Source organism: Papilio machaon, chromosome 4 (assembly GCF_912999745.1).
Source record: "Papilio machaon chromosome 4, ilPapMach1.1, whole genome shotgun sequence".
In the NCBI taxonomy this organism is placed as follows: Eukaryota; Metazoa; Arthropoda; class Insecta; order Lepidoptera; family Papilionidae; genus Papilio; species Papilio machaon.
Genome location: NC_059989.1, coordinates 2,974,437 through 2,986,740, shown reverse-complemented (window position 1 = coordinate 2,986,740; position 12,304 = coordinate 2,974,437). Strand labels below are relative to the sequence as shown.

At 34.9% G+C, this 12,304-nt stretch overlaps 1 protein-coding gene across 1 annotated transcript; it reads left to right on the top strand.

Moving 5' to 3' along the window:
* The first annotated feature begins 8,119 nt into the window (after nucleotides 1-8,119).
* On the top strand, nucleotides 8,120-9,294 carry LOC106718380 (dynein light chain Tctex-type protein 2). The gene is made up of 3 exons (XM_014512452.2): nucleotides 8,120-8,290; nucleotides 8,659-8,805; nucleotides 9,014-9,294. The coding sequence occupies exons 1-3, from the start codon at nucleotides 8,120-8,122 to the stop codon at nucleotides 9,248-9,250; spliced, it is 555 nt and encodes a 184-aa protein (XP_014367938.1). The 3' UTR covers nucleotides 9,251-9,294.
* Nucleotides 9,295-12,304: the final 3,010 nt, after the last annotated feature.

The following is a 12,304-nucleotide window of genomic DNA, read 5'->3' as shown; positions in this document are numbered from 1 at the left end:
CGGAGTAGGTAATTGGATAAAAAATACATATTCGCGAAATCAATATAAATAGATTTTCATTGGTCTTAAATCAGTCAGGTCAGAAAATCTGCAGTAATTTAGTTACGTTTTCTATTTATCTTGTACAGTAATAAAAATAAATAAGAACCAAAAAGGTAGTTAACTCTTAAACATAAAATTATTTATTTTGTGTTTCAACTTTTACTTTAAAGTAGATAAATATTTGACTTGCTTATCACACTGTATGCATATTTACAAATGCATATTAATTTCAACGTAAACAAATATTTGTTGCAGTAACGATTTCAATTTAAAATCTGCTTATTTAAATTTGCATGTAATTATAATATTTAATATGTAATTAAAATTGAAAAACTAATATGCTTAGTACTTTAGTTGTTTATTCGTACATTTATACAATTTTAATAATACGTGAACCGTTTTATAATGCAAAAAGTGTCCGTCAAGCCGAATTCCAAAACGGATCTTGATGAAATTTGGCACAGATTTAGAACAGTATGGAAGAACACGTAGGTTACTTATTAAGTTTATTTGTAATTCCGCGCGACCGGAGTCTCGGGCGATAGCTGACCGTTGTGATATATTCGTGGCATCTTGCGTACCTCACGCATCGATGGTCGGAGGCGATCGAGGGCAAGGGGGAGGCCCTGGCGGTTAGTTTGGACGTGGCCAAGGCCTTTGATCGGGTATGGCACAGAGCACTTCTCTCGAAGCTGCCTTCCTACGGGCTGCCCGAGAAACTACGCGCCTGGATTGCCAGCTTTTTGGAGGGTCGAAGCATCAAGGTCGTTGTCGACGGTGCATGCTCGGACCCCAAACCAATTAATGCTGGTGTCCCACAGGGCTGTGTACTGTCGCCCACCCTGTTTCTTCTGCATATCAATGACATGCTGCAAATTAGCTGTGCAATTAGCTGTTGTGGAATGGTCTGTCCTCGGCGGTATTTCCAAACCGCTACGACTTAGGGTCCTTCAAGAAGCGAGCGTATCATCTTCTCAAAGGCCGGCAACGCATTTGCGATTCCTCTGGTATTGCAGATGTCCATGGGCGTCGATGAACACCTTGGTGTTCCCGCTGCTCGTTTGCCCCCTTCTCTTATAAAAAAAAAAAAAAAAAGCAACATCCATTGTTATGCAGACGATAGCACGGGTGATGCGTTGTACACGGCCCGCGCTAACGTTTCTCGGGCTACTGCCGATGAGAACCGGACCAAACTTGTGTCTGAACTGGAGACCCTACTGGGTGAAGTTTCGGATTGGGGTCGACGAAATCTCGTTAATTTCAATCCCAAAAAGACACAAGTATGCGCCATTACCGCTAAAAAACAACCCTTTGTCGTGGATCTTCGTTTCGAGGGCACTCCCCTGGTTGCCTCAGCCAGTATCAGTATTCTCGGCGTTGACATATCGAACGACGTTCAGTTTCGCGGTCATTTGGAAGACAAGGCCAAGCTGGCCTCAAAAAACTGGGTGTGCTCGGTAGAGCGAAGCAGTATTTCCTACCGGGCCATCGCCTTCAGCTCTATAAGGCGCAAGTTCGGCCCCACATGGAATACTGCTCGCATCTCTGGGCGGGAGCACCCCAGTACCAGCTTCTTCCATTTGACCGCATACAACGGAGAGCGGTTCGAATCGTCAACGACCGAGTTCTTACTGATCGGCTCGACACTCTGGCGTTGCGGAGGGACGTTAGTTCCCTCTGCATTTTCTACCGTATTTACCACGGGGAGTGCTCAGAAGAGTTGTTTGGAACAATTCCTGCCGCCGAGTTCCGTCATCGGACGACCCGACAGACCGCCAAGTTCCATCCACACCACCTCGATGGCTGGCAATCCACAACCGTGCGGTTTTCGCGTAGCTTTCTACCGCGTACCGCCGCGTTGTGGAATGGTCTGTCCTCGGCGGTATTTCCAAACCGCTACGACTTAGGGTCCTTCAAGAAGCGAGCGTATCATCTTCTCAAAGGCCGGCAACGCATCTGCGATTCCTCTGATATTGCAGATGTCCATGGGCGTCGTTGAACACCTTGGTGTTCCCGCTGCTCGTTTGCCCCCTTCTCTTATAAAAAAAAAAAAAAATCTTAGAAATGGTATTGACAAACCTTAGTAGCCATCACTGCTGCTTTTACACTAATTCTACTATTTCTAGCACTCATATTAAAGTCATAAAAATCCTCACTCACATACATATATATGTTTGGCCCTGTAATTCCAAAGGGCAATGAACTCTAAAATGTAACTTGGCGAATTTATTTTAGGAGTAATGAAAATCCGTACCTGAGGAAAGCCTGAATTATATATTTGTTTGGGAGCAGAGTTCGCCCGAGCCCCGGCCGCGGCTACCCCCGGGAGCGCCCACTCAAATAATAATCAACATGTTTGTATCTCGTTATTAGATGACTCTTTATTTTATTATTATTACATATTACAAAATTATACATTCCATTACTTATCCAATGTTCCTTAGGTAAGTAAAGAACTGGCATAATTGTATATCACATAGGTCTTCGTAAAAAACACATACGGCTTGCCCCTAAACAAAAATGTAAGTGACTTTAGTAATACACTTTTATTTTTTGAGGATACACAAAAAAGGTTCTCAAATAAAATAAAAAACATATCATGAGTTCAATGACCATCCCGACTGGGGAGAGAAGAATACATCAACTTTAATACTGTTTGTTCTGTGTCAGAGTTCAATAATCCTGTTTACTTTTATAGACATCCTATGTTCTAGATAATAAATACGATACCGCCCAAAAACATGTTACTACAATAATACCATCCTAAATTCTATTATCATTAGAATGGCGTCAGATGTTAGAAAAAAAATTATAACCACATTAGATTTAAAACGAATATAAAGAAGGCAACTTCGAACTAGGAATCACAAATGAGAATCTCTTATAAAACTTGAAAACAGCTTAAGTAAATTCGAGAGAGGGCTTAAAAATTCGAAATTATGCGTTGAAAAGTGGCATAGGTAAAGGCAGTCGCTCGGGAATCGAGGCAATTTTATTTTATTTCCTCAGGAGTATAAAGAAAATTATTTCACTTAGCAAATCATCTCGCTCAGAGAATACAATTTGCATAATACCTACCTCATTATTTCTGGAATGTAAACGCTCGAGGAAACCTCGGACTTCGTAATCTGTTTGTGAAATTGAAAATGTAAAAGTATAAACTTTTGAAGTATCGAACATGCTAAGGCGCTTTCTTTCAAATTGTTCTCAATTTATCTTGGAAAGTTCTAGAAAATTACAATGTATTTAGGTTTAAACATCTTTATTTCTCATAAAGAACACAGTGTTTTGCTTACAATAAGAAAAAAAGTAAATATAACAGGTTTGTGGGTTAATACGTAATATAGTAAACAGAATACAAGATTAATATAAAACAAAATAAACCTTAACACAAAGATAATCTAAATTGACAGCAATGACAAAGTTACATATGTAGATAATATTGAGAACAGATTATTACAGTTCAGCGATGATATACGATTTAAGTCTATTTTTAAAAACATTAATACATATACGTATACAATTTTTTTTTACCTAAATAAGAAACTTCTCTACACAATTACCTCCACACTTGTATGCAAAGCTCTTGAGACTCGTTGACCATGAACTACTTCCAGGTTTATTCTGTATCTAGCCGTTAGTTTCCACATCAGAACTGAAACGCTTCAGGAAACGCAAGTTGTCATCCCTTTCAATCTCTTTAAAGAAACAGAGATAAAAATATGTTTTTAAAAAGATTTTTAGGCAGTGGTAACTTACAGTATGTGAGTTGTGTATAAATTAAGTTTTCAGGCAAATATATTCCAATTACCTTGAACGCTATTTAAAACACTATGTATAAACATATAAAAACTATAGGTACATAAGTAAGGCTCAAAAGTCCAGTGATAGTTGTTAATTTACTGGAACTAAAATACGGTCATGACTAAGGTCAGTATGAAGGAGCTTTAAATTACTTGCCCTAAGCCCGGCTTCAGCAATGTAATTAGTCCAGCAAGGCTAGCCATTACACGCTTCGATGCCGACTAAAATTTACACATTTATCCTACAACTTGTTACCTTAGTAAAGGACTTTTAATTTGTTACATTAAGAGTTTACTCAATACAAAGTAAATATATAAAATGGCGTTTGAAAGACTGTATAGAGAAATGATCTTCCTTTAGCAAAATCTTAAACGTGATACAAATACATTTTGGTGAAAATAATTACAATTATCGTGGTTACCTACATGTGTACGAAGTCGAGAGCGATTGCTATTTTATTTTGTGTAAGGCCTCAAATTCTGACATAGGATTAGTTCAACAAAGCAATCATGTCTAGTTGATAATAACAACAGAAAAAGTTGTATCGAATGGCTGTTACGACGCTTCAGTGGGAAAACAATTTCCCTTTGTACCTCGGGGACACAAAAATTTCAATACAAACTTATTGTAAACGTCTGATGTTGTAACTTCGTTACTTTCTATAAAGACTTGACTGTCTTTGGCCCAATATATTGATATGAAATTTCAAATTACGTAAGAACTCTAATCAAGATTGAAATTGTGGGAAAATTTTTCTCTTTGACATTTTAACTAATAAACTCATTTGTGTACATATGTAAGCTTTTGTTTATAATGAACTAGCTTTAACCCGTGACTCCGTCCGCGCGGAATAAAAAAAATGCACACAAGATAAAAAAGTTCCTATCCCCATCAATTTTCAGCTAAATCAGTTCGACTGATCTTGAGTTATAAATAGTGTAACTAACACGACTTTCTTTTATATATATAGATGTCTTACCGTTAAAGCTATATGTACTTTAAATTTAAAAACTTTTATTCATAAATAACATTACATGTTGCGTTATATTACGTAGATATTATTACAATTTTGAGTACCTACCAATTTACTTTTATATTTTATGGTGGTCAAAGTGCTGACTATATACTAAAAATAAATTCAAATTATAAGTTGTGAAGCTCACATTTGAATAAACATTTGGAAATAACCAATAAAACTTGAAAATTTACTAAACATTTTACAATTTCTATTCAAATATCTTGACAATGTCGTGATGTTACAATAGCACTTTATATTTTTGTAGAGACAAGTTTCATTCTTCAAACGACGAGGAATAATACATGCCGTTTGTAGATTCGTGATGCATCGAGTTCAAGGCCAATGACCTTTGAAAGCTTTGAAAGCTACAAAGCAGTAGCAGAGTACTATTCAAACAAAAATACATTTTTATTCTTTTAACAAGCATTCTATTATTAGGGTAGAATAAAAGAGTTTAAAGTCGTAATCGATAGGTTAACCTTAAAATTCTACTTAATAATGTACATCTCTGGCAAGATAATATTGATAAAAACTAGCACTTTTTGAATGTAATATAAATAAAATATTGAAACACAATTTTGAAAACAACAGACACAAAAAAATAGATTTACATTATTAGGAATTTTCAATATATCATACGATATCATTTTGGTATGCAAATTATTAAAAATAAATAAATCTTTTCTTATTTTTATTAGTCGTTCAATTTATTAATGTCTTATAATCGTATGTACATAAAACTTTCAATTTACTTTTTATACGACTTGACAAAGCAATAGTTCGTGAAGCATTTCCTTTGTCAAGTTATATTAGCGTCTTGTTGAGTCTTAGTCAAGCAAAAAATACAAAAAATGCCATTACTGTTTTCCTGGAGAAAAATTTCTTATATATTGACGATTATTATTTTCATTTCTTTTTATTTATCTCATTTACTCACTTTATATAACGTTAATATTGCTCTATTGAATAACTTGAAAACAGTGTCTGTGATCGAATCGAATCTGGCAAATTTTCACTATAAAAAATATTGAATTTAAATAAAAAACTAAAATAGAACGCGACACCATAAACTTACATAATTGCATAAAAATAAAATTAATTAATTTTATTATAATTGTTTTTAAGATTATAGTTATTTAGATAAATATCCGAATAGTATAATATCCGAAATAAATAATAAAAAAGTGTAAATCTGTTTTCACAGTATATGTGGAGGGGTGAGTTCGCTATCAAAGCATTCTTTTCATATTAAAACTTCAAGAATTTTTGTCCCTTTTTGTTGTTTATTTCGTCCGTATTGGAATATTTGGCTTTGATAAAACGAGCGAACATACCTCACACGGTATTAAAAATAATACCGGCCAACCTATTGGCAATGTTAATGTCATCGATTGCAAATTTGCAAATAATAATTATGTTAACATACAAGTTGCATTTCAAAGCATTGTGAGATAACGTAACTTGAAATTGTTCACCACTAGGTTTCCATTGGTTAAAGCTAAGGGTGGAAGAATAAAAATATAATTTAATTTCGTTACTTCAGAGTTTTTAAAAACATAGTATCGCTTTATATAATCTTTCATTTTCACGATATTATTGTAGGTGTATAAAACAACTTTACATAACTTTGAGTATTTGTATGAATATTTTATTTTGATGTCGCAGGTATCAAGTTGTTAACTTCAACCTCAGGAACGTATAATGTTTTTAAATTAAAATACTTCTCAGCTAAAATGCTACAAAATCATCAAAAACTTTCATACGTTAACTCATAAAATAGTTTAGGACTTTCGTGTTGTGCACAAAGAGACAGAGGATGCAGTTTTAATAATATTTTAATTAAGTTTTATTATTATTTAAAATGTAATTTTAATTAAATAGTTACCGCGCTTTGTAAAATAAACATATTAATATACTAATATCATCTTTTATACCATAAAGTATTTATCTGTATTTGCCAAAAATGTGATGTAGATATTAAAAGTGAAAAACGTAAGTAAATAAGTCAGTTATCTCCACTGAAGCGCTAGGATCCTACCCTAAGCCAGAGGTGACAGGGCCATAGTCAAATACGCTGGCCCAGAGCGGATTGATTAACTTCATAACTAACATATATCTTTGAAGTTCTTCGCAGATATGTGCAGGTTGCATAACGATGTTTTCCTTCAACGTAAGGTCGTATAAAATGTACATATGAAATTCGAAAATAGAAAAACACATTGTTATATGGTGGGTTTCGAACCTAAGACCTGCAGATTACAAGTCAAGTGCTCAACCCCTGAGCCATCGATGCTCTCATCATGCTCATTTAGCTCTATTCTAATCTGAAACAATCCCATCAGAAACTGTTATATTTCTATACGTAATGTAAAAATGGAACAAATGAAGGCCATTACCTCGCCATGTCTTCATTTCAATCTATGTTTTTCGTAGAAAAACGTTGAAAGAAAGTTATATTTTTAATTTATAAAGTTAGCATCAGGTAGAAAGAAGATGTAGTAAGTTGAAATAATAGAGTCCATTGCACTGGCGGTCGGTGCCCTTATCCCTCAAGCGAACCTCTATTTGCTCTTATTCTGTGTTAGTTTAACCAATGTTTTTATAGAACCGTGTTATAACATTTTTTGCATCATATTTTCGGAAAAGTAATTCGGTCCCTCTAAACCCTACAAGTTGGAACAAATGGTACAGAGGCTTGGTTTAAGAGTTTAAGGGCGCAATTTCATTCGTCGTTAGGTCTCGAATTTAATGGGCGATAGTCCTTACTTTTCCTTACCATGCTACACACTCGTCAACTGAGTTTCCGCACGACGCTTTCTTTACATAGACTGATCATTTTCATTGGTCGTTAGCCCGTATGGTGGGACTCCCCGCCTGCTGTATACTGTGTAACGACCGAGTTATCGACTAATAATAATTTGCCCTAAGAGTGTTGTATTATAATTAGTTATTATTACACAGATATCTTTCTTAGTTCTTTCATCTTAAAATAAAAGTATTTTAATTAAACTTTTATTTCGTTCAACATATTTTTTTAATTCCAAGCGATCTGTGGTCTTTACAAGAAAAAGGCGATATACTTTTTTGATTGAAATGATTCTTCTAGCTTGTCATATAAAATAACAATAGGCAAATGTCACACCAAATATACTACATTTAATTTATATGTGATAGTAAACTTTAATTAATTTTTTCATATAATACGTAACGAAAAAATAATATTTACGCCATCAGAAAAATATATTCTTATTAAAAATGGAGGAGAGAAGAAAAAGCAAAGTATCAATGCAAGTCCTTAAGAGTCAGTCTATGGTGAAATCGGCCGGTGATATCGGCCCAAAGTCAATCAGCAGGCTTAGGATGAGGAAGACTTCATTTGGATTTACTGGAGTTCCAGGAATTAGACCAATTGAAAGAACATCACAGGTACATTATGATAATTGTATGCACCTCTTCGAAAATCGAAAAACGCATTGATATGCGTTTATGCGTGTATGTATCATCATGGCGGGTATTGAACCAGGACTTTTACTTTTAATGTATGCTATGTAGTAAACAATTTTATCAATGAACTAGCTGTAGCCCGCGACTCCATACCGTCGCCCTATTAAAATAAAAAATAAAAAACTCAGCACCCTATATGTTCCTCCAGACTATGTTTTACATCTGTTTTAAATTTCATCGAGATCCCTAGAACCGTTCGAGAGATACCTTATAACAAATATCCTTACATCCACCCAAACATTCGCATTTATAATATTCGTAAGAAGTAAGGTTTGTCAATTTTCTTTCAGGTCGGTATGGAGTTTAGACGACCACCATTAATGTATTTACCCACATACCAGTTGGACCCAAGAACAAAATTTGACAACGAAGTAGTGGAAATAGAGACTAATAAAATATTGGATGAAACTTTTACCGATCACAAGTATAATGATCAAGTAAGTTTCAATAAAATGATTCGTTGTACTAATTCTATTTCATGCTTAATGCTAGTTTCATACCAGAGTAGTACAATGAAGCAGAACAGTAGACAGGGCAGTATAACTATAGTTCATATACACACTTTCCGTTAAGTACTACACTGCTTACTGTTCTACCGCGCCGTGGTGCTCTTGTATGAATATATGTAGAATAACTTTTTTTTAGGAGTCTCCAAACTTAGCATTGCGTATAGCTGGTGAAGTGATGCGTAAAATCAAAGATCTTAATTTCAATCGCTATAGAATCATAACTGTTGTAACGATCGCCCAGAAGAGGGCGCAATGCTTCAATAACGCTATTACATTTCTTTGGGACCACGAACGCGACAGCTACGTTGACCTCAGGCGAGAGGTTAATACAGCAATTATACAAGTTACAACATTCGGTATTTATTTGGATTGAATAGTTCTTAAATATTTAAAGAAATCTTAGAGAAGAATGCACAACAACCCACACACTATCATTTTCAACTTTTATACGACATTGTTGTAAACAGCTACATTGACGTATATAGTTAGTTCAGTGTCGGCAAAATCATAAAAATCACCGATTTCGATATTAAGTGAACTTTATAGTTCACTACAACTCGTAGTGATTTAATACAGATGTACTTATAGTTGTGTGCACGAAAATCAATTTAGGAACGTTGCTGCAATGAAACGGAACAACCGGCGGCGGCGTAATTTCGTGATACATTTGCATAGGAACCATTCCGCTGAAACAATAGCAAGTCGACGGCGGCCAGACTGAATAATAAAAGAATTGAATGAAATTTTATTAGAATACATGAAAAATATCTGTATTATTTTTAGACTTCTTATAAATATGTTTTATTTAATTCTACAGCACAATTAAAATTTGTATGGTTAGTTTGAAAAAACTCCGAAAATTACCAAATTAAACTGTATTTTAACTTTATCTTAACATTAAATTTAATTAACTCCAGATATTCTCTATAACTAACCAGTGAGTTTCTCTTATCTTAAAAACTGCGGTATGATAAGTATTTAAAGAAAGAGAAATACATTATTAAAAACGAGGTTTAGACTAAGCGTCATCTGCGCTCAGCCTCCTCACGCCCGGTGAAGCTGTAAATACCTCTTCTAGGCAATTCAAACACAAACAAACAAACAAATACAATATAAATTAACATACTAAGTAAAGTCGTAGGCTAAACATAATTAAGTATAGACTACATTTTATTGTTGTGGACCATTCATATTTGTGTTCATGAACGGGCCTTTGTTACAGCTAAGTAAACAAGTGAATATGACCTAACTTCTCAACCTAATATAATAAGTAGCCCAAGCTTAAGTACAGTCGGGAGCTCTTAAGTTAAGTTATTCTTTAAATGGTACAAGCTTAGCACATTTGGAGCTCTGCCAATTCAGAACACGGCGAAAATGTCGGATGCCTTTTGAAGGCAAATATTATTACTCTAAAAATTTGCTTAACCGCAACTTAAGTACTTTAAAAGAAAATATAAAAATTGATCAAAAAGCAGCAAAATATGATATCTATTTTATGAACCCAATTTAATTTTACATTAATGATAATCTAACATGCTAATACGCATTAAGATCCTAAATGTAATCCGACAAAAAGAAAAAGGTATCTGAAGCTAGGTAAGTATTTTTAGAACTGTGACCTATTTCGAGCTACAGGGTGCAGCCCGGCCGGGCAGGCAGGCAAGCAGGCGCTCTATTGACCCACATGTACGCAGCGGGCTCTGACGTCAGAGCCCGATGACGTCAGCCAGTCACGAAAGCTTGATACCCGACCTTTGTTTACGATGCAACTAACTTATTATATTTAAGAAATCCCAAAGTTATACCACACATTAATACAGTTTCTAAGATTTTTTTTCCAATTTGATATTTATTTCTGATAACTTCTTTTGTTTAATTAACCACAGTGTAAGTATTGCGTTCGAAAAAATATTTCAGTGTAACACACACACATACACAAATCACGCCTATAACCCAGAGGGGTAGGCAGAGATCAGGAACCTCCATTTGGTGTGGCCAAATGAACCTCCGCAATGCACTTTTCGCCGTTACATTTCAATGTAATTGAACCACAAAATGTGTTTTATTATTAGTGTAGGTTTCGACTGTCTATACACTTGTATAAAAATATATCTTTATCATTCTTTTGTGTTTTCAAAGTGAAGACAACAATATGTTAATAAATTTTTTTTACAAGTAACGCGGCAGTGGAATTTCACGGTAATAAAACATGCAACCGGTTACTATACAAAATATAATTTACAAGTAATTAAAACGTAATTTTATTACGATGTATGAATTGCTTTTAACTTTGGCAACTCAATGAGCGTTTAAATTTACACGAGAGCCCTCTGGCGGAGGCAGCGTTTAACTTAATGGCTATCAAATGCGTTCCCGATGCCTGCATTCAAGTACTTCATCGCTAAAATGTATCTCAGTTTCGTTGAACGTTCCCATAGTGATTTATATTATACTTAATCATTTATAATAAATTTCTTTTCATATGCATTTAAATGTAATAAACGCAATTGTACTTTTTAATCCAATTATAGACACATAAAAAAATTTATTCTCGTATGTTACAGTTAATTATCGCAGAAAGAGATGATGCACAGATTACATCATAGGTCATCATCATCATCATTATCAGCTCACTATACGTCCCCACCGAGGGGCTCGGAGCCTACCCCAAGTTAGGGGTGACTAGGCCATAGTCAACCACGCTGGCCAAGTGCGGGTTGGTTGACTTCCCACATATCATTGAATTTCTTCTCAGACATGTGCAGGTTGCATCACGATGTTTTCCTTCACCGTAAGAACGTCGGATAAATGTACATATGTAAATCGAAAATCTAAAAACCCATTGGTACATGGCGGGATTCGAACCCAGGACATGCAGATTGCAAGTCAAGTGCTTAACCCCTGAGCCACCAACGCTCTCACATCATAGGTATCAGTGAAAATTGTGTCAATTAGGGATTGATATTGGAAACTTTGTTAGAAGCACCCAAATTAGTTTCAGAGACGCTTTCCTGTTAATTCTGAAAACATTGGTGTATTGGACACTTCTATCATCTTTATCTATAATCTCTGTTCTATAATCTTTGCTTTATAGCTTCATGCTATCGGTCCATTTAGATTTGTCGAGTACCTCGCGGGGTGAACATTCTATTAACTGATACAACGGAGCTACGGTATCTTTGATCTATGATCCTGCATGCATCGACGATGCACTCTACCATTTGTATTTCATGCTTTATTAACATTGAGTTCAATGACCGCCCAACGTTCAATTGTTTCTCTGAACCCAGTTTAATTGTCACTCAATATAATTTTCGTTTGCAATAGAATACTAAGATAGGGTCGAGAAAATTATAACAAAATGAATTATTACTCGCTGAACCTTATAAATATAGCTTCAGTATATTTCTGTGTTATTTTTTAATAT